Source organism: Suncus etruscus, chromosome 6 (genome assembly GCF_024139225.1).
Source record: "Suncus etruscus isolate mSunEtr1 chromosome 6, mSunEtr1.pri.cur, whole genome shotgun sequence".
NCBI classification, from domain to species: Eukaryota; Metazoa; Chordata; class Mammalia; order Eulipotyphla; family Soricidae; genus Suncus; species Suncus etruscus.
The window spans coordinates 130,435,738-130,462,504 of record NC_064853.1 but is presented as its reverse complement, the minus strand read 5'-3'; the positions used below and the strand labels follow the sequence as shown (position 1 = coordinate 130,462,504).

The 26,767-nt window shown below is 46.4% G+C and overlaps 2 protein-coding genes across 2 annotated transcripts in view; one reads left to right on the top strand and one right to left on the bottom strand.

Moving 5' to 3' along the window:
* Positions 1-26,592, bottom strand: part of CCNJL (cyclin J like) — a 44,600-nt gene extending 18,008 nt beyond the window's left edge. The window contains exon 1 of the mRNA XM_049776072.1: positions 26,510-26,592. Coding sequence (XP_049632029.1) covers positions 26,510-26,572 — 63 coding nt within the window. The 5' untranslated portion in view covers positions 26,573-26,592. The remainder of the gene's footprint in view (positions 1-26,509) is intronic.
* Positions 1-26,767, top strand: part of GABRA1 (gamma-aminobutyric acid type A receptor subunit alpha1) — a 1,147,113-nt gene that overhangs the window by 43,753 nt on the left and 1,076,593 nt on the right. The gene's annotated exons all lie outside the window — the stretch shown is intronic.

Sequence of the window (26,767 nt, the reverse complement as noted above, 5' to 3'; positions counted from 1 at the left end):
TTCTGTACTACATGGACCTCTCTTGAGGAAGCTTCAAAAGTAGTAGCTTACTTCTTCAAGGCCAGCAGGAGTGGGTCTGGCTTGAGAAAAGAATCTACATCACAGATATGATTATAACAGTGACATTATATTACCTTTGCATTACCCACTGGTGAGAACAGAAGAATTTTTTTTGGGGGGGGGGTCAAAACCAGCAACGCTCAGGGGTCACTCCTGGCTCTACGCTCATAAATCGCTCCTGGCAGGCTCGGGGACCATATGAGATGCCGGGATTCGAATCATCGTCCTTCTGTATGCAAGACAAACGTCCTATCTCCATGCTATCTCTCTGGCCCTTTAAATTTTTTTTTGACGGGGGGGGGGGGGGCCACACCTGTTTGGTGCTCAGGGGTTACTCCTGGCTATTCAGTCAGAAATCACTCCTGGCTTGGGGGAACCATATGGGACACTGGGGGATTGAACCACAGTCCATCCTAGGCTAGTGCTTGCAAAACAGACAGACACCTTACCTCTAGTGCCATCTCTCCAGCCAGAATCTTAATTTTATCTCATGTTAACTTATTTAAGAAAAACCCTGGTTTCTTATGTGTTACATATCTTCATTGTTTGGTGAATAAACATAGCCTTGAGCTCCTTGTGAGCAGGATCCGGTTCTGGTTTTGCCCATTACTGTCTCCCCACCACTTCTAGAATGTTCACTGACTATGGCAATGATTTCCTCATCAAGGATGGAGAAGAAGACTGAAGTATAGTGTAAGTGGACAGAGTTCCCTGGACCCTCCTACAGAGGTTGGTGTGGCACTCTGGATGAGAAGAAGCAAGTCAGTGGGGACTGTGAGGCATGAGTCACATTTTGGAACTTGACCTGAGAAGAAGCTGGTAGGAAAGCATGTTCAGCAGAATAAACAGCACATGAAAAGCTGCAGGGGCATCTCATCTGAGGACTTCAGTGCACTTGAACTAGAGACCAGTCAGGTGTGCCAGGACAAAGAAGGCTGGCAGAGTAAGCAGGATCCCAGTTTGTGGGACCCAATGAGACAGCTGGCTCTCCTCTTGAGGGTGTTGGGGTGCCACCTGGGCAGAGGGGCCATGTGTGAACACTTCTTGACTTGCTTCAGCTTCACCCCAGGCTAAGCTTTGCCAACAGTGTCCTCTCACCACCCTCCAGTGGCTCCACATGCTTGCAGACAACGAGGTCTTTCCTGTAAGTAGGAAGAGAAGGAACACAAGCATAGATTTCTGCTGTTCCCTAAGCAGCAGCTGCCAGAAATTAGCTGGGAAGTCTTTGGCCTGGGTTATTGCTGCCCTCAGTTGGTTCAAAGTCCCCAACAAAGCAAGTTGAAGAGGCAAGGCCCTAATCTCCTCCCTTGCTGCTCAATTCAGACAAGCTTCACTTTTGATTTTCCCTCAAGCCAACAGGGGAAGGGAGTTGAAAGCGGGGCTTTCCCAGGAAAGAGGCTGCTGTTTTGAGCAGTTTCACAGGAAGGCACTGGCGCATAAAGAGAAAGTTACAGATCGCTGGGCAAGAATACATGTCAAGAAGGAGCCAGCAGGGAGGGCTTCATAGAAAAATCTAGTCTCAAGGCCAACAGGGCTTGGACGCTCAAACAACAGCTGCAAGCAACATTCTTCATTCGCATTTCTGCTTCGCCCTCAGATAATGGTTTCAATCTCTTCCTAAGAGAAACTTTCTGAATCCTCACCACTCCACATTGAGTCCCCTTTGTTCTTTCTCTGTGGCTAAATGTTTACCTGCTACTGTGTCTCCCACTAAACTCTAGCTTTAGAAAGCAGGGCCCATGTTCACTTTCTTTTTTAAGAAATTTATTCTATACACCAACAGTAATAAAGAAGAAATGGACATTAAGAAAACAACCCCATTCACAATAGTACCACACAAACTCAAATATCTTGGAATCAACTTGACTAAATATGTGAAGGACCTATACAAAGAAAACTATAAAACTCTGCTCCAAGAAATAAGAGAGGACACACGGAAATGGAAACACATACCCTGCTCATGGATTGGCAGGATTAACATCATCAAAATGTCAATACTCCCCAAGGCATTATACAGATTTAATGCCATCCCTCTAAAGATACCCATGACATTCTTCAAAGAAGTGGATCAGACACTTTTGAAATTCATTTGGAACAATAAACACCCTCGAATAGCTAAAGCAATCATTGGGAAAAAGAATATGGGAGGAATTACTTTTCCCAACTTTAAACTGTACTACAAAGCAACAGTTATCAAAACAGCATGGTATTGGAATAAGGATAGGTCCTCAGATCAGTGGAATAGGCTTGAATACTCAGAAAATGTTCCCCAGAGATACAACCATCTAATTTTTGATAAAGGAGCAGGAAATCCTAAATGGAGCAGGGAAAGCCTCTTCAACAAGTGGTGTTGGCACAATTGGATAGCCACTTGCAAAAAATTAAACTTAGACCCCCAGCTAACATCATGTACAAAGGTAAAATCCAAATGGATTAAAGACCTCGATATCAGCCCCAAAACCATAAGATATATAGAACAGCACATAGGCAAAACACTACAGGACATTACAGGCATCTTCAAGGAGGAAACTGCACTCTCCAAGCAAGTGAAAGCAGAGATTAACAGATGGGAATATATTAAGCTGAGAAGCTTCTGCACCTCAAAGGAAATAGTGCCCAGGATACAAGAGCCACCCACTGAGTGGGAGAAACTATTCACCCAATACCCATCAGATAAGGGGCTAATCTCCAAAATATACAAGGCACTGACAGAACTTTACAAGAAAAAAACATCTAACCCCATCAAAAAATGGGGAGAAGAAATGAACAGACACTTTGACAAAGAAGAAATACGCATGGCCAAAAGACACATGAAAAAATGTTCCACATCACTAATCATCAGGGAGATGCAAATCAAAACAACGATGAGATACCACCTCACACCCCAGAGAATGGCACACATCACAAAGAATGAGAATAAACAGTGTTGGCGGGGATGTGGAGAGAAAGGAACTCTTATCCACTGCTGGTGGGAATGCTGTCTAGTTCAACCTTTATGGAAAGCGATATGGAGATTCCTCCAAAAACTGGAAATCGAGCTCCCATACGATCCAGCTATACCACTCCTAGGAATATACCCTAGGAACACAAAAATACAATACAAAAACCCCTTCCTTACACCTATATTCATTGCAGCTCTATTTACCATAGCAAGACTCTGGAAACAACCAAGATGCCCTTCAACAGATGAATGGCTAAAGAAACTGTGGTACATATACACAATGGAATATTATGCAGCTGTCAGGAGAGATGAAGTCATGAAATTTTCCTATACATGGATGTACATGGAATCTATTATGCTGAGTGAAATAAGTCAGAGAGAGAGAGAAAAACGCAGAATGGTCTCACTCATCTATGGGTTTTAAGAAAAATGAAAGACACCCTTGTAATAATAATTTTCAGACACAAAAGAGAAAAGAGCTGGAAGTTCCAGCTCACCTCAGGAAGCTCACCACAAAGAGTGATGAGTTTAGTTAGAGAAATAACTACATTTTGAACTGTCCTAATATTGAGAATGTATGAGGGAAATGTAGAGCCTGTTTAGGGTACAGGCGGGGGTTGGGTGGGGAGGAGGGTGATTTGGGACTTGGGTGATGGGAATGTTGCACTGGTGATGGGTGGTGTTCCTTTTATGACTGAAACCCAAACACAATCATGTATGTAATCAAGGTGTTTAAATAAAAAAAAAAATTAAAAAAAAAAAAAAAAAAAAAAAAAGAAATTTATTCCCTCGTAAAAAAAATTTTTCCGGGGCCGGGTAGGTGGCGCTGGAGGTAAGGTGTCTGCCTTGCAAGCGCTAGCCAAGGAAGGACCACGGTTCGATCCCCCGGCGTCCCATATGGTCCCCCCAAGCCAGGGGCGATTTCTGAGCACATAGCTAGGAGTAACCCCTGAGCATCAAACGGGTGTGGCCCAAAAAACCAAAAAAAAAAAAAAAAAATTTTTCCCTCTTCAGGTTTGGGGCCACATTTGGTAGTACTCAGAGGCTACTTCAGTGCAGACTCAGGGGTCCCCTTCTCAGGGTGTTTAGGGGACGCATGGTGCCAGGAATTGAACTCAAGCCTCTGGTATACAAAGTAGCATGTCTTAGCCCTTCGAGTCATTTTCTTGGCCCTCATTTCTATGCTTTTTAAACTTTTTCCCCAGAGCTAGATAAATAGTACAGGATTAGTTAAAGAGCTGGACTTGCATGTGGCTGACCCCAGTTGAAACCCCAGCACTGTATAGAGTCCCCTAAGCACCACCAGGACTTATCCCTGAGCACAGGGCCAGAAGTAAGCCCAGATCATTTTCAGATATGGCTCAAATCAGCCCTTAACCCAAAAGAAATACCCTTTGCCCAGTATACAGCTGGCACAGGGTATGTGCTCCAAAATATTTGTATGAGTTTAAAGAAATAGTCAGGGGGGCGGAGAGATAGCACAGCTGTAGGGAATTTACCTTGTACACAGCCGACCTGGGACGGACCAGGTTCGATTCTCGGCATCCCATATGGTCCCCCAAGCCTGCCAGGAGCGATTTGTTAGTGCAGAGCCAAGAGTAACTACCAAGTGCTGCTGGGTGTGGTCCTCCCCCCACCCCCAAATCAGGCTAGAGTGACAATACATTGAGTAAGATATTTGCCTTGAAAGCATCTGGCCCAGATATACTCGTTGGCATCCCATATTTGTTGTTCCCTCAGAACTGCCAAGAGTAATTTCTGTGTGCAGAGCCAAGAGTAACCAATGCACATGGCTAGGTGTGACCTCCCTGCTCACCAAAGTCACAGAAGACATGGAGGAGGCTTAACTATAAAATTAAGAGAAAAATGTCAGTGTGGAAAAACTACATACTGCTTCTGGAAGAGACAACATTTTGGAGAGACTGAAAAGAGCACAGGAAGCTGTGAGTTTAGGATTGGTGAGGAGGAAAGGACAGAGCCCAGGACTCTCAAGCTGATGGAAGCACTCAGTTTGAGTTTCTGAGTGGTACTGTTATACTGTGTGGATCAGAGGTACCCAAACTCACAGAACACGCAGCATCCGGAGTGACTCACAGGAAGATGGGGGCTCTGGGTGACAATGCTGTTTCATTGAAGGTTTATCTGCTGCTAATTTTTTTTTGGGTCACACCCGGCAGTGCTCAGGGGTTACTCCTGGCTCTAAACTCAAGAAATTGCCCCTGGCAGGCACGGGGGACCATATGGGATGCCTGGATTCAAACCACCGTCCTTCTGCATGTAAGGCAAACGCCTTACCTCCATGCTATCTTGCCAGCCCTTTTTTTGCTGCTATTAATGAGTTTTCTTTAGTGGGGCTACTGAAAATGTGTGTAAAAAGGAAACCTCTGGGGCCCGGAGAGATAGCACAGCGGCGTTTGCCTTGCAAGCAGCCAATTCAGGACCAAAGGTGGTTGGTTCGAATCCCAGTGTCCTATATGGTCCCCCATGCCTGCCAGGAGCTATTTCTGAGCAGACAGCCAGGAGTAACCCCTGAGCAATGCTGAGTGTGGCCCAAAAACCAAAAAAAAAAAAAAAAAAGGAAACCTCTGTACTTTTTGTGCGTGCGTGCGTGCGTGCGTGCGTGCGTGCGTGTGTGTGTGTGTGTGTGTGTTTGGGCCACACCCGGTGATGCTCAGGGGCTACTCCTAGCTATGCACTTGAAATCGCTCCTGGCTTAGGGGACCATATAGGACGCTGAGGGATCGAACCGAGGTCCGTCCTAGGTCAGCCGCATGCAAAGCATTTGCCCTACTGCTGCATCACTGCTCCACTCCCCCTCCCTTTTTGACCTCTGTACCCTCTACTCCACACTGTGAAACCAAAACTGCTCTAAAATAACTATTAGAATTAATGGTGGGGTGTAGTGTTGGAACAATGTATGCACAGAAAGTACAATTATCAGTACTGTAAATAGTGGAACTATTTAAATGATTAAAAAAAATGAATGTGGGACTGGTCCTTTTTCTCCCCACATCAAGTGAGGGAAGCATGGTCCAGACCATGAGGTCAGGCAGTTCTGGGGTGGAATCTCAATTCCATTATTTACTAACCTTGGGCCTATGAAATCTAAGCCTGTGTCCTCGTCTGAAAATAGGGGTCACACTGCCATAAATGTTAGGCATTTGGCACTTAATAGCACTCAGCAAGCATTATGGCTTTTCCCAGGAGCTGGGCAATCAAAACTCAGATAAGTTGAGCTTATCTGCCCCCGTCAAAGGGCTCTTTGGGTTCTAAAAGGAACCTGCTTGGAAGGTGGAATGAAGCATTTATAGTGTCCCCAACCTCGCAGAATGGAATCTTACCTGGTCTTCCTTTTAGAGCCAAATGGAATCATTAGCTTTGAGCCTCACCTTCATCTGGTAAGGATGGGTGATCAGCAGGTCCGCCTGTTTACTGTAGCATCTAAGAAACTATCACTTCTTTAGTCCAATTAAGTGAGAGAAGGACCTCAAGTCCAAGGGCTTCTAAGATCCGTATTCCTCCCCAAGCACCCTTGACCCAATTTTTGTTGGCTGCAAGGCCACAGAGGCTAGAGCAGCAGCCAGACCCACGGCTGAGCAAGCGGCTGGATTCCAGAAACAAAAGTCCGGGGCTAATGGGGGTGGGAGGGCAGCTGGAAAGCTCTGGGGATAAAGCAGGGACTTGGCAGCCAGTGAAGCCAGTATAGCTGAAAGAGGGCAGCAACCCAGCTAGGCAGGGTGGTCTTTCTGGGAGAGGCTGGAAGAGCAGGCGGATAAGTGAGGGGTCCTAGGCTCAGCCTCACCTCCCAGCTGAAGGTAATTTCTCACCTAGCCAGATGGATCTCAGATGCAGAGAGGAAGGAGGGCAGGTGAAAGCACTGGAATAGGTAAATCTTTTGGTGGGGACACTCCCTCTTATAAATAGAGTAATCAGGGGTCTCAAACTCAATTTACCTGCGGGCTGCAGGAGGCAAAGTCGGGGTGATCCTGAGTGCAAAGTCAGTAGTAAGCCTTGAACATTGTGGGGTGTGACCCAAACAACTAAAACAAAACAAACAAAAAAAGATTCCTCTAGGGCAGGGCCACAAAACATTGTATGGAGGGCCATATGCGGCCCGAGGGCTGCGAGTTTGAGACCCTGGAGTAACTCATTAGAGTTAGGAAGACAAGAAGGGGGACACTCAAAGGTTGAGAGTGTTTGTCCTTGGAGAACTGAGATCAGTGTCAATTTTCACTTTGATGCTTTCCAACACTATCTGGATTTAAAAAATTTCACTATATAACATATAACCCCTTCATTACTTAGATAACTGTTTCTACTTTGGAAAATGTATGGAAGCTCAGCAGCAACTTTACATCACCAACCCCTCCCAATATACCCAATTACTAACTTTATTTTTATTCATTTTCTTTGTTTTTTGGGCCGTATCTGGCAGCACTCAGGGGTTACTTGCTCTATGCTCAGAAGTCACTCCTGGGGCTGAAGAGATAGAATGGAGGTAAGGCATTTGCCTTGCATGCAGAAGGTAGATGGTTCGAATCCCCGATTCCCATATGGTCCCCTGAGCCTGCCAGAAGCGATATCTGAGCATAAAGCCTGGAGTAACCCGAGTGCTGCCGAGTGTGACCCAAAAACCAAACAAACAAACAAAAAGAAGTCACTCCTGGCAGGCTCAGGGAACCCAGGTCTGTCCCAGATCATCTGCATGTAAGGCAAACAAACAGCCTACCACTGTGCTATCACTGCGGCCCCAGTTACTAACTTTAAATGAGTTCACGTGCAGATTTCCAAAAAGACAGAAACAAGCATCACTCTAAGCTCCTTTTGCAGAGAGAAACTTGTTAAGTTGTACCTGAATTCCTTTTTTGGTTTGTTTTTTTTTTGGGGGGCGTCACACCAGGTGACGCTCAGAGGTTACTCCTGGCTATGTGCTCAGAAATTACTCCTGGCTTGGGAAAACATATGGGACACTGGGGGATTGAACTGTGATCCGTCCTAGGTTAGCATGTGCAAGGCAAACGCCCCACCGCTTGTGCCACCACTCTGGTTCCATGTATCTGGATTCTTGAGCAGTTTCTCTGTGTAGAAGAAACCTCTACACAGCATTAAAAACTATTTTGAGTTTTGGCTTTGGGGTTACACCTAGACAGGTATTCAGGGCTGAATCCTGGGCAAGCACCAGAGGATCATTCCTGGCACTGAGATATGTAGTAACCAAAATGGGGTCGCTGAGTGCAAGGCCTTACCTGTACTATCCTGCCTTGGAAACAATTCCTTTAAAAAAAATTTTTTTTTTTAGTTCTTCATAGCAAAACAGTGCTTTGACATCATCAGTCCCCCACCTTCTCCTCCTTATACTCTCTGTTCGAGCTGCTGGTCAGAGCCTCACCATCCCTCATAATCAGCAGCCCCTGAAGTGTCTGCTCCTGTACTAACTACCCTCTGCTCTAGAATGTGATCCCTGTCTTGCACTACCCTAACAACATACTTCATGGAGGGGGGAACCTGTCTTTCCACTTCAAGTTACATGGGGTGGGGCAGCATTTACAAGTCTAGAGAAACTATTCTGAGGGGCTGGAGTAGTAGTGCAGCGGTAGGGCATTTGCCTTGCACGTGGCTGACTCAGAACGGATCGTGATTCGATCCCCCAGCATCCCACATCCCTAAGCCAGGAGCAACCCCTGAGCGTCACCGAAAGTGTGGCCCAAAAACAAACAAACAAACAAAAAACTATTCTGAGGACAAAAAAAAGCATAGACAAGATACATTTGAGGGGCAAGAGCAGTGGCTCAAGTGGTAAGGTGTCTGCCTTGTCCACACTAGACTAGGACAGACCTTGGTTCGATCCTCCAGTGTCCCATATGATCCCCCAATCCAGGACCAATTTTGAGCACATAGCCAGGAGTAACCCCTGAGCACCACCGGTGTGGCCCAGAAACCGCCCCCCAAAACACATTTGAGACTTTTGGGGGGTGTGATGGGGCAAAGTTCTCACACATGAACGACAAGTACTTTAGCACCAAGCTCTATGTCCATGAACCAGGCTTGAATCTTTGGAAACTACTCTGTGGTTCCCAGAGATTCTCTCAACCAGTAGAATCATCTGAAAGGAGTGCTGGTACTCAGAAAGGCAAAGATCAAGTGAATCACAATGACCCACAATCCGAGCTAGACACAAAAGCAGTGGAGCAGCTGTAGAGCAGGTCTGAGTCTCTTTCCCCTCATGCCTCCATGACAGGGCTCTGGACTTGGCAGAGTGGCCAATCCCTGCAGCAGTGCTGGCTGTCTGTGACTACAGCAAGGCTAACCTGAGGTGAGATCTGAGCCCACGTCAACACTGGTGGGCAGCCTGGCCCATCATAGCTGTGGAACAAACCTTCACACATTTGCTCTGCCTGCACTTTGAGGCTAACCTCAGAGGAGTTTGAAGGTCATGTGTACTGTGAAAATTCCGTCATGTCAGAAAAGGCAGAAAAGGCAGTTTTTAACCCTCAGTGTCCTGCACAGCTCTTCCTAATTACTTGGAGGTTTTGTTCCTCATTATTAATCCTTCCTTCTTTCATTTGAATTTACAAGGTTATAAGTCAATTCTGAGAAGAGTAGTTATATTTATGTCAGAATAATCCTAAATATCTAAAGCTTTCTAATCATCTTTCTATGCACTCGTCTTCCCATCCATCCATCCATCCATCCATCCATCCATCCATCCATCCATCCATCCATCCATCCACTCATACATCTATTTGTCCACCAACCTACTTAATCCCTCTTCCAATGCATCCATCCACTCACCATCCACTTTTTTTTTTTGGTTTTTGGGTCATACCTGGCAGTGCTCAGGGGTTACTCCTGGCTCTACGCTCAGTAATCACTCCTGGCAGGCTCAGGGCGCCATAGGGGATGCCGGGATTCGAACCACCATCCTTTCGCATCTAAGGCAAATGCCTTACCGCTGTGCTATCTCTCTGGCCCCTCATCATCCACTTCTACTTCTTTCACTATAAATATAAGGTCAAGGCTAAGGTTTATCCATTGCAGTGATGTGGCCCAAAATCTTACACAAAAGAGATGTTCCATAATTACCAAAACCAAAGTGGGGAAGAACAGTAAGTGCCAGAATAATAAGACAGTAGGCAGGTATCTGCCTTGCATGCGGCCAACCCATGTTCTCTAGCACTCCATACCATTCCCCAAGCCCACGAGGAATGATTCCTGAGTGCAAAGCCAGGAGTAAGCCCTGAACACCAGCAGGTATGGCCTTAAAACAAACAAAACCAAAATGTACGTGGGACAATTCCCAATACTCCTGAATCCCAGAGAAAAGTATGGGGAACTTTGGGAACAAAATTGTAGGGGGAAAAGAGTGCTATTTCTTTTTTTTTTTTTTTTTTTTTTTGGTTTTTGGGCCACACCCAGTAACGCTCAGGGGTTACTCCTGGCTATGTGCTCAGAAGTTGCTCCTGGCTTGGGGGACCATATGGGACACCGGGGGATCGAACCTCGGTCCGTCCAAGGTTAGCGCAGGCAAGGCAGGCACCTTACCTTTAGCGCCACCGCCCGGCCCCAAGAGTGCTATTTCTAAGTGCAAGTTCCTCAGGTCAATTCAGAGCAACAGAGTTTTTCATGAGGAGGAAGTAGAAAGTTTCTGCAGAGAGCTAATTGCTTGTTCTAAATTATGCACTCTGTACTCAGGTATTTCAAGGGCAACGTTTCCCAATGTGTGTTCCAAGAGTTCTAAGTTCTAAAATACTATAGTTGCTATTTCTTTCCTAAACACTAACAAGGTTTTGAGAAAGTCTGATTCAATTATTTAGGGGCCGGAGAGATTGCATGGAGGTAAGGCGTTTGCCTTTCAGGCAGGAGGTCATCGGTTTGAATCCTGGCATCCAGGAGTGATTTCTCAGCAGAGAGCCAGGAGTAACCCCTGAGTGCTGCCGGGTGTGACCCCCCCCCAAAAAAGAATGTTTTGGGGCCGGCGAGGTAGCGCTAGAGGTAAGGTGTCTGCCTTGCAAGCGCTAGCCAAGGAAGGACCGCGGTTCGATCCCCCCGGCGTCCCATATAGTCCCCCCAAGCCAGGGGCGATTTCTGAGTGCTTAGCTAGGAGTAACCCCTGAGCGTCACCGGGTGTGGCCCAAAAACCAAAAATAAAAAATTATTTATCTGCAGAATAACACTACTCCCTTTTCTGCTTCTATAGGCAGAGGGCAAAGGTACAATATCCCGTAGACGTAGAACATGGTCTGGGCCTTAGTACTCTGGTATGCTGGCAGCTGGTGCACTGGAGAAAATAAAAAAATCAACCCCAACACATCTATAAGGCAAGGCACTGGTGAAAATCCCTGGCTCCGTGCCTGATCACTTGATGATTCTGACAGTTAATTTTCTAAAATGCTTACCAAGATTAAGCAACATCATTTCTGTCTGCAGAATTTCCCTGGTAAGAACACATGGTTGTGATATTAGGAACCTAGGAATTGCAGATGCTAGCTTCTGGGAAGCGAGGTAGGCAAGTGATATGGGGGCCAAGTACATGTTTACCCAGCCCTCCCAACAACCCAAGGCCTCTAGACTAGGTGCCTCTGGGCTCTTCATTTCTTATCTAATCATATCCCTCACTCCCACATGCCTCTGTTATTTGGGGTTTGGGTTCATGATATCCTCCACTAGGGTAGCTGCAGTTTGCAATGTGTGTAATCCTTGGCATATTGGATGCTGCCTCCTTTCCCCTGGGTTTCTAGTCCCTGGCTGTGGACTCAACAGCTCTTCATTTCATGCTTCCAGTCCTGCTCCCAACATCCAGATTTCACCTCATAGAATCTCTGGGACATCTTGAGCCTAGCCTAGTATGCTGTCTGATCCAGGTCACCACTACTTGCTCAGCTGCCCAGTTAGTGCTATTGCTTTGTGACCAAAAGTCTAGGGATTCTCCAATACAGGCATATAGACAAAGTTAAACAGAAAAGATGAGGCGAAGCCTACACAGGTGAGGATGAGGTAGATGGAGTGAGGCAGGCACTCCCAGATGATGAAGCAAAGGGAGACAGTCCTGGAGCCTCTAGCAGTGGTCTTCAAACTACGGCCCACGGGTCACATACTGTATTTGTTCCCATTTTGTTTCTTCACTTCAAAATAAGATATATACAGTGTGCCTAGAATTTGTTTTTGTTTTTACTATAGTCCAGTTCCCAATGGTCTGAGGGGCAGTGAACTGGGCCCCTGATTAAAACGTTTGAGGAACACTGCATCTAGAGAGAAATCATCCCTCCCTTTCAGCCTCCAGACTGGTGAGAGAATAAACTTCTTTTGTGTTAAGTCTCCCAGTTTGAAGATTTACTTTCCAAGACGGAGTAGGACATGTATCAAGCACTTATGAGTAATCTATGAGTACTGCGCTGTGCCTAACACTTGACAGCTCCATAAAGGTAGAGAGCTTTCTTGTTTTGTTTTGTTTTTGAGTCACACCCAGGGCTTACTCCTAGTTTTGAGCTCAGGTATTACTCCTGGCAAGGGTCAGGAGACCATGTGGGCTGCTGGAGATTGAATCCAGTCTAGCCATTTATAAGCAAATGCCCTACCTGATACAATCACTTTAGCCCTGGAAAACTACTGACAACCCCAGGGATGAACATTGCTTGGCATGTGGTTAGCTGCAAAAGCAAACAAACAAACAAAAAAACCCCACAGATATTGAATCAAAATTCGAGGGTTTGCTAGTGTTTAGGAACTAGTAAAGACTTGCTCAGGACATTTAACTTCTTCCTCTGTTTTGGGAAAGCAACAGTCTTATCATATGCAATCATACACCAAGCACTCAACAGTGATTGTTATATGGACATGTGATTGGTGCCCCAAAAGTATGAATATAGTGAGCAGTGTGGGATGTGGGCTTATAAAGATTTCAAGGGAACCAACAAAACCATAGGGGACTCTCTAAGAACCATGGTCACTGGCAAATGGATAATAATGCTTGGCAATAGAAACATACTTTGTTCCGACTAGTAAAAATCTGGAGCTCTTTTATTTCTTTGTTCACAGACTATTTTTTGGCCACACCCAGCAGTGTTCAGGGTTTTTTTCTAGCTCTGTACCCAGCAATCACTCCTGGTGGGTTCAAGGGACCTTACGGGATGCTGGGGATAGAAATTGGGTTGGTCGGGGGGGGGGGGGGCTGGAGTGATAGCATGAAGATAGGGCGTTTGCCTTTCATGCAGAAGGACAGTGGTTTGAATTCCGGCATCCCATATGGTCCCCCGAGCAATTTCTGAGCGTAGAACCAGGAGTAACCCCTGAATGCTGCCGGGTGTGACCCAAAAAACCAAAACCAAACCAAACCAAACAAGAAATTGGGTTGGTCATCAGCAGTGAAATTCCCTACCCAATGTACCCAATGAAGCCTTGAAGAAAGTAATGAAGCCTTGAAGAAAGTGTAGAAGCCTTCTGATCCCTGTCCTTGAGGACTGCAGGGAGCCATTGTGTAAGCCCACCATGCAAGCCACAAAGAAAGTGTGTGTGGAGAAATCACGTGGATGGGCCCTTTTACCGGAGCTCTGCTCAGCTGGGGAGAGGTCAGAGGTGGGAGCCAGATGTAAATGGAGATCATGTACAATACCAATAGTTACCAGTTGAGCCTAGAGCAACAGAACTAATGAGACTCTGTAACAGGAAGTCTGACCTTGTTTGTGCTCAGAAGAGTCTTTGGGGAAGTGATGTGAGCTGAAAGCTAGACACTAGGCAGACAATAGCACATTACTGTCCCACAGGGTAAGCAACTGTATAAACCAAATGGTTATCAGTGAGCCCCAGAGAGATGATCCAACAAGGAAGTGACAAATCAAGAATACAGGATGCTCTTATGGGAAGACTGCAGGATAAATGACCTGGTCTTTCTAAATATCAAGGCAAGGGCAAAAAAATTTTTTTCCTTTCTCTTTTGAGGGGGTTGGGGAGTACCTAGCTCTGTTCAGGGCTCTGTGCAAAGGGATCATCACTTCCAGTAGTGCTCAGGGAGGCTATATGCAAGACAAACACATTTACTCCTGTATGATCTCCCAAGTTCCCTTTGAGGTTTTTTTTTTGTTTTGTTTTGTTTTGTTTTTTTGGCACACCTGTCGGTGCTTAGGGTTTATTCTTGGCTCTGTGCTTAAGGATCACTCCTGTCAGTCTTGAAGAACTACATGGGATATAGGGGATCAAACCTGAGTCAACCTCATTCAAGGTAAATGTTCTACCCACTATACCCTAGACACCCTTGGATGTGAGGGCGATCTGGCTGCGACATCTGTCACCCCATTGATCGCCAGGGTTGATTCGGCTGATCTGGCTGGCTAGGCGGGTGTCCCCTTCCTCTCTCACCGCTCCATGTGCGTCCCTCCCGAAGCTGCAAGCTCGGTCAAAGAGGACGGCCTTCCCCGAATAGAGACGGACCGTTCTTCGGTCGAGGGTATACGAGTAGCTGCACTCCCCTGCTAGAACCTCCAAACAAGTTCCTAGACACCCTTGATCTTTTGATTTTTTTTGGGGGGGGCACACCCGTTTGGTGCTCAGGGGTTACTCCTGGCTAAGCGCTCAGAAATTGCCCCTGGCTTGGGGGGGGAGAACCATATGGGACATGGGGGATCGAACCACAGTCCTTCCTTGGCTAGCGCTTGCACATAGTAAAAAAAAAATATTTAAAAAATTCCTAAAGTGGGGCCGGAGACATAGCCTGGAGGTAAGGCATCTGCTTTCCAGGCCACCTCACCGGCCCCACTTTTGATTTTTTTTTTAAAAATTGATTGATTGATTAATTGATTGATTGGTTGTTAGGCCATACCCAGCAGTGCTCAGGGGTCACTCCTGGCTCTGCACTCAGAAATCACCCCTGGCAGGCTGGGCAACCATGTGGGTGCCAGAAATCAAACCGGGTCTCTCCCAGGTCAGCTGCATGCAGAGCAAATGTCCTAATGCTGTGTTATCTCTCCGGCCCCACCCTTGATCTCTTTAAAAAGCAACATCTAAGGTTAGTAAAATCTGAGAAGATACTCTTCTACTTCACTGGTTAAAAAATTAAGAGATTTTATTAATAAATTTAGGTTTTTTAAAATTTGTTTTGTTTTTTGGGTCATACCCGGCAGTGCTCTGGGGTTACTTCTGGCTCTGAGCTCAGAAATCATTCCTGGAGAGGCCAGGGATATGATAACACAGCTGTAGGGCATTTGGTTTGTATGTGGCCACAGGAGGGACCTGGTTCAATTCCTGGCATCCCACATGGGCCCCTGCCTGCCAGAGGCGATTTCTTAGTGCAGAGCCAGGAGTAATCCCTGAGCTCTAGGTGTGGCCCAAAAACCAATCAATCAATCAATCAATCAATCAAGTTAAAAAAAAAAAGGCAGGCTTGGAAAACCATATGGGATGCCAGGGATTGAAAATGGTTTTGGCTGCATGCAAGGCAAACACCCTCCACTGTGCCATCACTCCAGCCCTAAATTCAGAGAATTTATTGAGGCTGAGGCTGGAGTGATAGCACAGTGGTAGGGTGTTTGCCCTGCACACAACTGATCCAGGATGGACAGTGATCAAATCCCAGCGTCCCATATGGTCCCCCAGCCAGGAGTGATTTCTGAGTGCATAGCCAGGAGTATCCTCTGAGCATCACCAGGTGTGGCCCAAAAACAAAAAGAAAAATGATATTCAAGGTTTCTAATGTCATACTTTGGGACCAATTGATTCACTTTAGGAATATTTTTTTTTCTTTTTTGGTTTTTGGGTCACACCTGGAAGCGTTCAGGGGTTACTCCTGGCTCTATGCTCAGAAATCGCCCCTGGCAGGCACGGGGGACCATATGGGATGCCGGGATTCGAATCACCGTCCTTCTGCCTGGAAAGCAGATGCCTTACCTCCAGGCTATGTCTCCGGCCCCACTTTAGGAATTTTTTAAATATTTTTTTTTACTATGTGTTAAATTTACTATCGTTAAATTATTAACCAGGGGAAATTACATCTGACAGTGCTCAGGGTTTATTCCTGGCCTTGTGCTTTAAAATCATTCCTAGAGACAGTTGGGGGTCATAGATGATGCCAGGGCTCAAACCTGGGTTGACTGTATCTAAGGTCCAGGTCCTACCTATTATACTATCTCTCTGGCCCAACCTTAGAATATATCTCCTGAATGTTCACTGAGGAAAGGCTGAGATCACCTTTCTAGAGTTTTGTAAAAGCAAACAGTGTACAGGTTTAGAGACAGTACAGGGGTAAGCCATGTGCCTTAATCAGAATGAAATTGCTTTGATCCTTGACACTGCATGATTCCTCAAGCATCACCAGTGTGACTCCCATAAAACAAACAAACCTCAAAGCAAATTGTACAGTAAGTAATCCAGACGAAGATCAAAAGGGAATAAATGAATTGTGATAGGCAAAGAATAGAACACATTTTTTTTTTTTTTGGTTTTTCGGGCCACACCCGTTTGATGCTCAGGGGTTATTCCTGGCTATGCACTCAGAAATTGCCCCTGGCTTGGGGGGATCATATGGGATGCCGGGGGATCGAACCGTGGTCCTTTCCTTGGCTAGCGCTTGCAAGGCAGACACCTTACCTCTAGCGCCACCTCGCCGGCCCCTAGAACACTTTCAAGAAGCAAAAAGAAATACATTCTGGGGCTGGAGAAATGATACAGTAGGTAGGACACTGGTCTTGCATGCGCTGGTTCATGCATGGGTTCAATCACAGGCATCGCATATGGTCTCCAAGTAGCACCAGGAGTATCCTTGAGCATCACCAGGTGTGTCCCAAAAACCAACAAATCAAAAAAGTAAATTCTAATAGAGACAACATCTAATTTAACATCTAAAGAATCTCAAAGATAGGTAACAGTCATAAGCAGGAAAGAGTACAGCCAATACCACTCCCCTTACGGAACTTTAGAAAAGAAGGATCTAGGGGCTGGAGAGATAGCATGGAGGTAAGGCGTTTTCCTTGCATGCTGGAGGTTGGTGGTTCAAATCCCGGCATCCCATATGGTCTCTTGAGCCTGCCAGGAGCGATTTCTGAGCATAGAGCTAAGAGTAACCCCTGAGCGCTGCCAAGTGTGACCCAAAAACCAAAAAAAAAAAAAAAAAAAAGAGGAGGACTGGAGAGATAGCATGAAGGTAAGGCATTTGCCTTGCATGCAGAAGGACAGTGGTTTGAATCCCGGCATCCCATAAGGTCCCTCGAGCCTGATAGGAGCGATTTCTGAGCATAGAGCCAGTAGTAACCCCTGAGTGCTGCCAGGTATGACCCCCCCAAAAAAAACAAAAACAAAAACAAAAAAAAGAAGGATCTAATCCACAAGACCAAAAAAATACATCAGTGTTTCCTGGGATTAAGAGCAGGATAAAGAAGGAGAGTGACAAAGGACAGGGATGGACTTCTAGGTTCATGGCAACATTCTATATTCTGATTATGATGGCAGTTATAATAGTGTATACATTGATGAAAACTTGCTGCATATTCAAACCTGTATGTATAGTTAAGATATCTACTTTTTTTTTTGGTTTTTGGGTCATACCTGGCAGCACTCAGAAGTCCCTCCTGGAGGTAGGAGAGATAACATGGAGGTAAGGCATTTGCCTTGCATGTAGAAGGACGGTGGTTTGAATCCCGGCATCCCATATGGTCTTTGAGCCTGTTAGGAGCGATTTCTGAGCATAGAGTCAGGAATAACCCCTGAGCGCTGTCGGGTGTGACCCAAAAACCAAAAACCAAAAAAGAAGTCACTCCTGGCATGCTCAGGGGATCATATGGGATGCTGGGGTTCGAACTAGGGTCCATCCTGCGTTGGCCACATGCAAGGCAAACATATTACCCACCTTACCACTGTGCTATTGCTCCAGCCCCAAGATCTCTACATTTTACTGTAAATTACTGTTGCATTTTAAAAAAGAATAAGCAGGGGCTAGAGAGATCGCATGGAGGTAGGGCATTTGCCTTGCATGCAGAAGGATGGTGGTTTGAATCTTGGCATCTTATATGGTCCCCCGAGCCTGCCAGGAGTGAGTTCTGAGCATAGAGCCAGGAGGAAGCCCTGAGAGCTGCCGGTGTGACCCAAAAACAAACAAAAAATAAGAATAAGCACCCCAAGTATCACTGGGGGGCTCTGGTAGTCTAGCATCACAGGGCCCTGAAGACCACCACACACACACATGCATGTACGCATACATACACATATTTGTACATGTACAGAATGACTAATACAATTCAAAAGAAAGTGGGCTCAGTGGTGTTTCAAGGGTAGGATATCAGAGGAAGGGGATGAAGTGGAAAAGGCCTACACTCACCCACCCTTCCACTTTCTTCAGTCTCTTACATATCACCTATTCTAAATAAACACCATTAGTCACCGTTTCTAAGATCATGCCCAATTAGCATGGCAGAAATTGGAAGGAAGAGAAGAATCATCTTGTAGCAGTTACTTTCTTTTGGGGGGTAGGGGGTTGGGTCACAACCAATGACACTCAGGGCTCAGGGGTTCCTCCTGGCTCTGCACTCAGAAGTCGCTCCTGGCAGGCTCACGGGACCATATGGGATGCCAGGATTCAAACTGGGGTCCGTCCTGTGTTGGCTGCGTGCAAGGCAAATGCCTTACTACTGTGCTATTGCTCTGGCCCAAGTAGTAGTTACTTTCAAGTGATTTTATTTCTATTTGTTTGGATTGATTTTTGCAGTTTCTTTTGTTTTTGTTAGGGGCCATACCCAATAGTGTTGGAGATCTCTCCTGGCTCTGCACTCAGGAATACTCCAGGTTAGCTCCAGGGGCCATATGGGATGCCAGAAATCAAACCTGTATTGATGCATGCAAGACAAATGTCCTCCTCTGTACTATCTCTCCGGACCCTGATTTTTGCAGTTTCTTTTTTTTTTTTTTTTTTTTTTTTTTGGTTTTTGGGCCACACCCGGCGGTGCTCAGGGATCACTCCTGGCTGTCTGCTCAGAAATAGCTCCTGGCAGGCACGGGGGACCATATGGGACACCGGGATTCGAACCAACCACCTTTGGTCCTGGATCGGCTGCTTGCAAGGCAAACGCCGCTGTGCTATCTCTCCGGGCCCTGATTTTTGCAGTTTCTTAAGTGAACAAGAAAAAAAGTGGGTGAGCGTATGTCATAACAATAGGAAAATAACAAAGCGCAAGGAATAGATCAGTGTCACCTCTTTATTTGAGTGCTAATTCTGCAGAGAATCACTAGCTGCATTCCTTCCCCCCAGGGGCTGTATGGTTAGGAAGACAAAGAATAAGTCAAGGGCATGGGCACAGGGCCAGCTCTAGACTGAAACATCCTACCCTCATTTAGAAAGCACAGACACCCTCAGCCAGACCTGGGATCCACTTGGCCCTTCTCTCTGCAAGTCCAGGAGCCCCATCCCTCTTTCTCCTGGGGCACCCTGAGGCAGGGGAAGTAAGAGCTCCTTAAAAAATGAAAGTAGGGCCGGGCGGTGGCGCTAGAGGTAAGGTGCCTGCCTTGCCTGCGCTAGCCTTGGACGGACCACAGTTCGATCCCCCGGCGTCCCATATGGTCCCCCAAGCCAGGAGCAACTTCTGAGCGCATAGCCAGGAGTAACCCCTGAGCGTCAACGGGTGTGGCCAAAAACCAAAAAAAAAAAAAAAAAATGAAAGTAATGGGGCCGGAGAGATAGCATGGAGGTAAGGCGTTTGCCTTTCATGCAGGAGGTCATCGGTTCGAATCCCAGCGCCCCATATGGTCCCCTGTGCCTGCCAGGAGCAATTTCTGAGCCTGGAGCCAGAAATGACCCCTGAGCACTGCTGGGTGTGACCCAAAAACCACACACACACACACACAAAAATGAAAGTAAACCACGTAACTTGAACTAGCTAGTCCTGCCCCCCAGTTAGAGGGGGAAATAAGGGAGGCACCAGGACCAAACAGGTGCAAGACTACTAAGTAGTAGGCTAGATACAGAGGGGACCACATATTCTGGCAGCCCTGGGGGTGAGGGAAGAGCATATGGGAGGTAGGACAAAAACGGAGGTGTAGGGAGGACAAATTGGTGATGGAAATCCCCCCTGATTTTATGTAAATATGTACCTAAAATATTATTGTCAACAATATGTAAGCCACTATGATCAAAATTAAAATTATATTAAAAATTATGATTACTCCTGTAAAAAAAAATGAAAGTAGTGGGGTCAGAGAGATAGCAGTGGTAAGGCCTTTGTCTTACATGCAGAAGGACGGTGGTTCAAATTCCAGCATCCCATATGGTCCCCCGAGTCTGATGGGGGCGATTTCTGAGTGTAGAGCCAGAAGTAGCCCCTGAGTGCTGCCGGGTGTGGCCCCCCAAAAACAAACAAAACAAAAACAAATGAAAGTAGAACTCCAAAAGATGTCTCAGTGGAGTAGTGAGGGTACACAGAGTGGTTTTGGAAGTCCTGAATATCAAATGGTTCCCTTTCTGTTACCAGCTTCTATAGAGAGCTAGGGTGCATCTCATGCAGCTGGCATCTGTTCTCAGTCTGCTTTCCAGCCTCTATGCACAACCAAGTAGCCCATCATCTCTGCAGGGTGGGCTGCAGGAACTCCTCTAACTATGCTGGCTACTGAGGGCTACAACCATGAGGCAAGCCTTCACTAGAGGCTATTCTTGGCCCTGTACACAGGAGTAACAACTGGCAGTACTCAGGGGACCATATGAAGTGACTGCCTTGGGATTGGCTGCAGGCAAGGCAAGCACCCTACCCACTAGACTATCTCTCCAGCCCAGATAGGGTATTTTATAAAAACTGCTACACTTAACTCCTCCCTTCTTCTTCTTCCCCACATGGATGTGCTTAGGGGTTAACTCCTGGTTTTGTGCTCAAAGATCATCCCTTGTGGCGTTCAGGGGACCATATGGAGCACCAGGGATTGAACTCAGGTTGGTTGTATGCAAGGCAATCACTGTGCCTGTTATATATGACACCAGTCTGGATTTCTCTGACCTAACCTCAGTTATGGGTCCTTGTCTAATATCCATATGATGTACTAAGTTTAGTGGCCCAATCTAGTAAACCTGCTTGTGGGGAACATTTTTTCCCTAAGTGTGCTTCCCATCTCTCCTCTCCTACATGATCCAAAAGAAGATTGTGATGGTCTGTAGAAAGCATGGAAGTAGCATCTGCCTAGTCCTGCATCTGGAACCACAGCTTTGGTCAAAGCTGGCAATGGCCAAAACATGATGGGCTTATCTGTGGTAATTATATCTCATGTGTCCCAGGAGTCCACCTGACCTGCTCTCCCAATGCCTATTGGGCAGTGAAGAAGTTAGTGCTTGGAAGCTACTCCTGGTCTGTGTCAGGGAATCATGTAGTGTTAAAAATGGAACCTGGGGAGGCCGGAGAGATAGCATGGAGGTAAGGCGTTTGCCTTGCATGCAGAAGGTCAGTGGTTCAAATCCTGGCATCCCATATGATTCCCTGAGCCTGCCAGGAGTGATTTCTGAGCATAGAGCCAGGAGTAACAGGGAACACCCTGATCACTGGCGGGTGTGACCCAAAAACCAAAAAAAAATAAAATAAAATAAAGGAACCTGGGACTTCTATATGCAAAGCGTGCGCTCTTGGCCCTTTGCAATAACTTTCTGGCCTGTCTTATGAGGATTGCCTGTGATGATAAACCCAGGCCTGCTTAGACTTCCAAGTGGGGTCTGCCACATTTCCCTAGATTCTCATTTACTAATATCCCTATAACTTGTTTCTTTGGTTTATAAAAATAGGAATACATGAAGAGTCACTCTTCCCCTCACATAGTTAGGAAGAAAAGAACCAGACACAGTACTATTCCTAGGAAACATATAGCATATGTACAAGGGGATATAATAAAAAGTTCCAGAGACAAATTATTTTATGAAGAGAACAGAACAGAACAGTGTGGCAGAGGAACAGAGACAAAGAAAGGCAGATCCAAATACTAATTACCCTGGTATCTCAAAGCAATGTTTCCATGAAACATTTCAAAAGCTGAAACAGCATAAACTGAAAAACTAACTTATTTTAGTAGAAAAATGTTTTGTTGTTTTTTGGGACACATGTCTGTGCTCAGACATTTTAGGAATCACACTCGAAAGAGCTAAGGAAATTTTATATTGTATGGGGGACTGATTCTTTTGTCAGTGTACAAGGCAAAGCACCTTACCCACTGAACTATCTCTCCACTCCCTCGATTAAAATATATGTATATATTTTTTGGTCTTTGGGCCACACCCTTTGACGCTTAGGGGTTACTCCTGGCTATGTGCTCAGAAATCGCTCCTGGCTTGGGGGGCCATATGGGATGCAGGGGGATCGAACTGTGGTCCATCCTAGGTCAGCATGTGCAAGGCAAATGCCCTACCACTTGCGCCAACGCTCCGGCCCCAGTTAAAATATTTTTGAGAGTTTTGGGGCCTTGGAAATAAAATATTAAATTAGAACAAAAAAGACACAAAAGAAAGAAGATCATGCTATTCTAACATAGACTGTATAATACAAGTCCTGGGGAGAATTTGGCAGGACAGGACCTCTTGTTGCTCAGATGTCGCTCCAAAGCACCAGGATGCTATTTTCACATAGTACCTTTTGTTCTAGAAGTGATAATCCTCTGCAGGTTTTACAATTAGCAGAGCTTTTGTCAAAGTCAAATGGTGTAATGGGAACTTTCAAAAAGCAGGGCTCCCTGTAAAGGGAACAGTCTGTGCAAGGGTCCTGAGATAGGAATAAACTTGATTTCTGCCAGAAGAAAAGGGAAGTAAATATGAGCAGGGAGGGAAGAGGAGAGAAAGCAGGCTGTCTCACAGGTAGTGGGAGGATGAGAAATTTTATTATGACAAGAGGATGAACTGGAGATCTTTAAGCAGGAAATCTCAGCCCTGACTTTTGTAGGACTGAAGGTCAGGATGGGCTATGATGTCAGGATAAAAAAAGACGCAGAGAGATTAAATAAGTGGCTCCAGATTCAACCATTATGAATTTGCATCCAACACCAAGTTTTGTTTCCATGGAGTTACATTTACATATCAGATTATAAGGCTGTGTTGAAAAGCCGGGCTCTTAACGACCTCTGTGAGTTCAGCTTGGTTTCCTGTATCAGTCAGGTGGAAATATCCTCGAGAAACGTACTTTGTGATCATCTAGCAACATTGAACGTACACTGAGTATCCTTTGTGTAGCAGAGACTTGAAAAATATTCTATATAATGAGAAACATACTATCAGAGGAGATGTTTAATCAAGAATTGCACTTTGGGGAAACAAAGACGCAGGCTTCACACTTCAAGTGTGGACACAGGGCTCCCTTGCTTTCAATCCTTTCTCTGAACTCCAAAAGTCAAATTTCTCGGGAAGAAGCAGCTTCTGAGAGTAGGGAGTAGACTTCAAGGAGAAAATTAGTCACTATCTATACTAGGGAGAGGGGTCATAAGAATTAGAAGGCTGGGGCCGGGCGGTGGCGCTGGAGGTAAGGTGCCTGCCTTGCCTGCGCTAGCCTAGGACGGACCGCGGTTCGATCCCCTGGCGTCCCATATGGTCCCCCAAGAAGCCAGGAGCAACTTCTGAGTGCATAGCCAGGAGTAACCCCTGAGCGTCACAGGGTGTGGCCCAAAAAAACAAAACAAAACAAAAAAAAGAATTAGAAGGCCAACTTTAAGTCCTAGGTGAATTTGGGTATTATATTAGTTACAAGTGTTTTGTTTTCCTTTTATTTTTGAGGGTGGGAGCATACTCAGAAGGGCATAGGACTTACTGCTGGCTCTGTGCTTAGAGATTACTCCTGAGGGTGGTCAGGAGACCACATGGGTTGTCAGGGATCAAACCCAGGTCAACTGTGTGAAGGCAATATATACTATACTTACCACCCAGCATGCCCCTCCCCACACACAGTGTTTTTCTAATTCTAATCTGTAAACACTCAGCAAATTCCTCCCTCTTCCTGTGAGATGGGCAGGAATTCAAGTGGCACTATACTGCTGGGGAGCAAAATTATTGGGGAGGAGCGTTTTTGAGAAAAAGGAAGAGTTTAGAATACTCATGTTTTTTTTTTTTTTTTTTTTGTGGTTTTTGGGTCACACCCGGCAGTGCTCAGGGGTTATTCCTGGCTCCAGGCTCAGAAATTGCTCCTGGCAGGCACGGGAGGACCATATATGGGACGCCGGGATTCGAACCGATGACCTCCTGCATGAGAGGCAAACGCCTTACCTCCATGCTATCTCTCCGGCCCCGAATACTCATGTTTTTGTAAAAAAGGCTGGGCTTGGGGCCAGAGCGAATAGCACAGCTGTAGGGCATTTGCCTTGCAAGCAGCAGATCCAGGGATCCAGGACAGACTATGGTTCCAATCTCAGCATCCCATATGGTCCCCCAAGCCTGCCAGGAGTGATTTCTTTTTTTTTTTTTTTTTTTTGGTTTTTGGGTCACACCCGGCAGTGCTCAGGGGTTACTCCTGGCTCTATGCTCAGAAATCGCTCCTGGCAGGCACGGGGGACCATATGGGACGCCGGGATTTGAACCACGGACCTTCTGCATGAAAGGCAAACACCTTACCTCCATGCTATCTCTCCGGCCCCAGGAGTGATTTCTGAGCGCAGAGCCAGGAGTAACTCCTGAGTGCCGCTTGGTGTGACCCCAAAACAAAAACAAAACAAAACAAAAAAGAACTGGGCTTTCAGGGCTGGAGAGAGAGAGTACACCGGTTAGTTAAGGTATCTGCCTTGCATGCAGCCAATATCAGGTCCATCCCTGAACATGCCAGGAATGATCCCTGAGCACCACCTCAGTGGAGGGGACCAATGAGGCAAAGTGTTTATTTTATTGGTAGAGCTGACAATTACTGGAGAAGCCTAAGTTTCCAAACAGACTTACTAACCCTACTAATTCCATCTTGCTACATTTCGAGGACTGGGAGTGACTGCAGGGCCTACAGTCTTACTCTTTCTGTCTATGATAAAACAAGCAGATCTGGACAACATTCCAGGTGGCTCTTCTCTTTGACCAAGGGACACAGAGGAGGGTTAATGCAAAAAATGAGAAAAAGCATTTGGCTGGGATACAAAAATTCTGAGTGTTGACTTTTGGAGCACAGCTCCATAGACAAATGACACAAAAGTGAGGCATGTCTGGATAGGGATTCTGATACCTTTTTATGAGGACCTCATCCTCCTTCTTTCCCTAAGTTCTTATCAACAAGGAACCCCAGAAGTTACCTGGTTTAATAAAGGGGGTTGTCAGATAAATTAAAAGGCAAGGAAGATAATCCGAGGGGTTGGAATAGATGCTGTGTATTCAATTCCCCGCACCACTAGGTTCCTGGCCACAACATCAAGTAGCCCCATCCAACCCTCAACTAGAAGCAACTAATCTGGGAGTATCCCTGAACACCACAGGGTATGCACCACCCCAACAAAATTTAAGATGGGATTATATGGAACGTGTGAAAGGTGATTCTGGCAAGAAAAGAAACGGCTAAACCGACAGCTATGTGACAAAAAAAGAAGGCAGCTAGCTACATAAAATGCAACAAGCCAAGGAGAGCTTGGAGTGCTGGTCACCACTAGATGAAGGAAAGATGCTTCTATAAAACACTTAGATAGCCAGAGAGATAGTACAGATGCTAAAGTGCTTGTGGTCCATGCAGTCAACCCTGGTTTGATCCCTGGCACCTGGAGTACCGTACCACCAGAGGAGGCTCAAGCATTCCTCCCCCCACGGCACCCCCAAATAAAGATTAAAGCATTTCTATTTTCCCAAATTGTATGAGAATATATTCTGTTGTCTAAAGTGTCAGTTTGACGTAAGTTTGACACAGCAGCCCCATAAACCCAGGACATAATTGCTTTCCAGTTATGCACAAGAAAACAGTCTAGACGAGGCACCTGCAGGACACAGGCTCTAGTCTAGACCTTCCCCACCTGGCTTTTTCCACCTTTGATGCCCAGCACACCTCCTTTTGAGAGGGGAGGGTGGGATCACATTTCAGAAGCCCCCTCCCGCTAGTGGAAGCAGAGCACAAGTGAACCCTTAATCGTGTCACCTCTAGGGTGGGGTGGAGGGAAGCAAGCATACATTTCTTATACTACATTAACCTACTATTTATTTTTAGGGAGGCACTACCTTTATTGTCTAAATTTAATTTTTAAAAGGAGCTGCTACTTGATGACAATAGATGAAAATTCAGGCTGGTTTCTCCTCGGCAGAACTTGCCGGACTGTTGTTTCTTTGCAATCCACATTTAAATAAACTTTCAGTCCTTTCCAGCATCCTGTGAAACCGTCTCAGGCAGCAATGGCATGGGAAGCACAGCCTTAAGCAGGCCAGTGCTATCCACACTTAGACTGGGGTTCCAGGGTAGAGACGCCCCTTAGATCTCCTTTCTACACCCCAAGCTCTGAAAGACGGCTAAGAACCAGGGGGGAAGTGGGCTTGGGGAGTCGGAGTTCACACGTGGAAGTGAAAACACGGCGCAGAGAGCGCCAGGGACTCTCGGCGCCCCGTTTGAGACCGGCTAGGTTTTTGGGGGGACTGACCTTCTGGCGCAGGGTGCAGTGCACGTCCGAGGCGACGCGTCCGTCCCACCAGGGCTCGTCCATCGCCGCGATCACAGCGCCGGGGTCCGAGGCTGCTGGGCTCCGGGGGCGCACCCTGGACGGACACGCGCGACTTCAGCGGCCGCCGGGCGTCCCCGCTCAAGCCCTCTCCCTAGAACCCCGGGCCAGGGACCCCCCAACTGGGCGCCTCCCGCCCCAGGCAGCGGCGCAGAGGGCAGGGAGGTCGCCCGCGCCCGG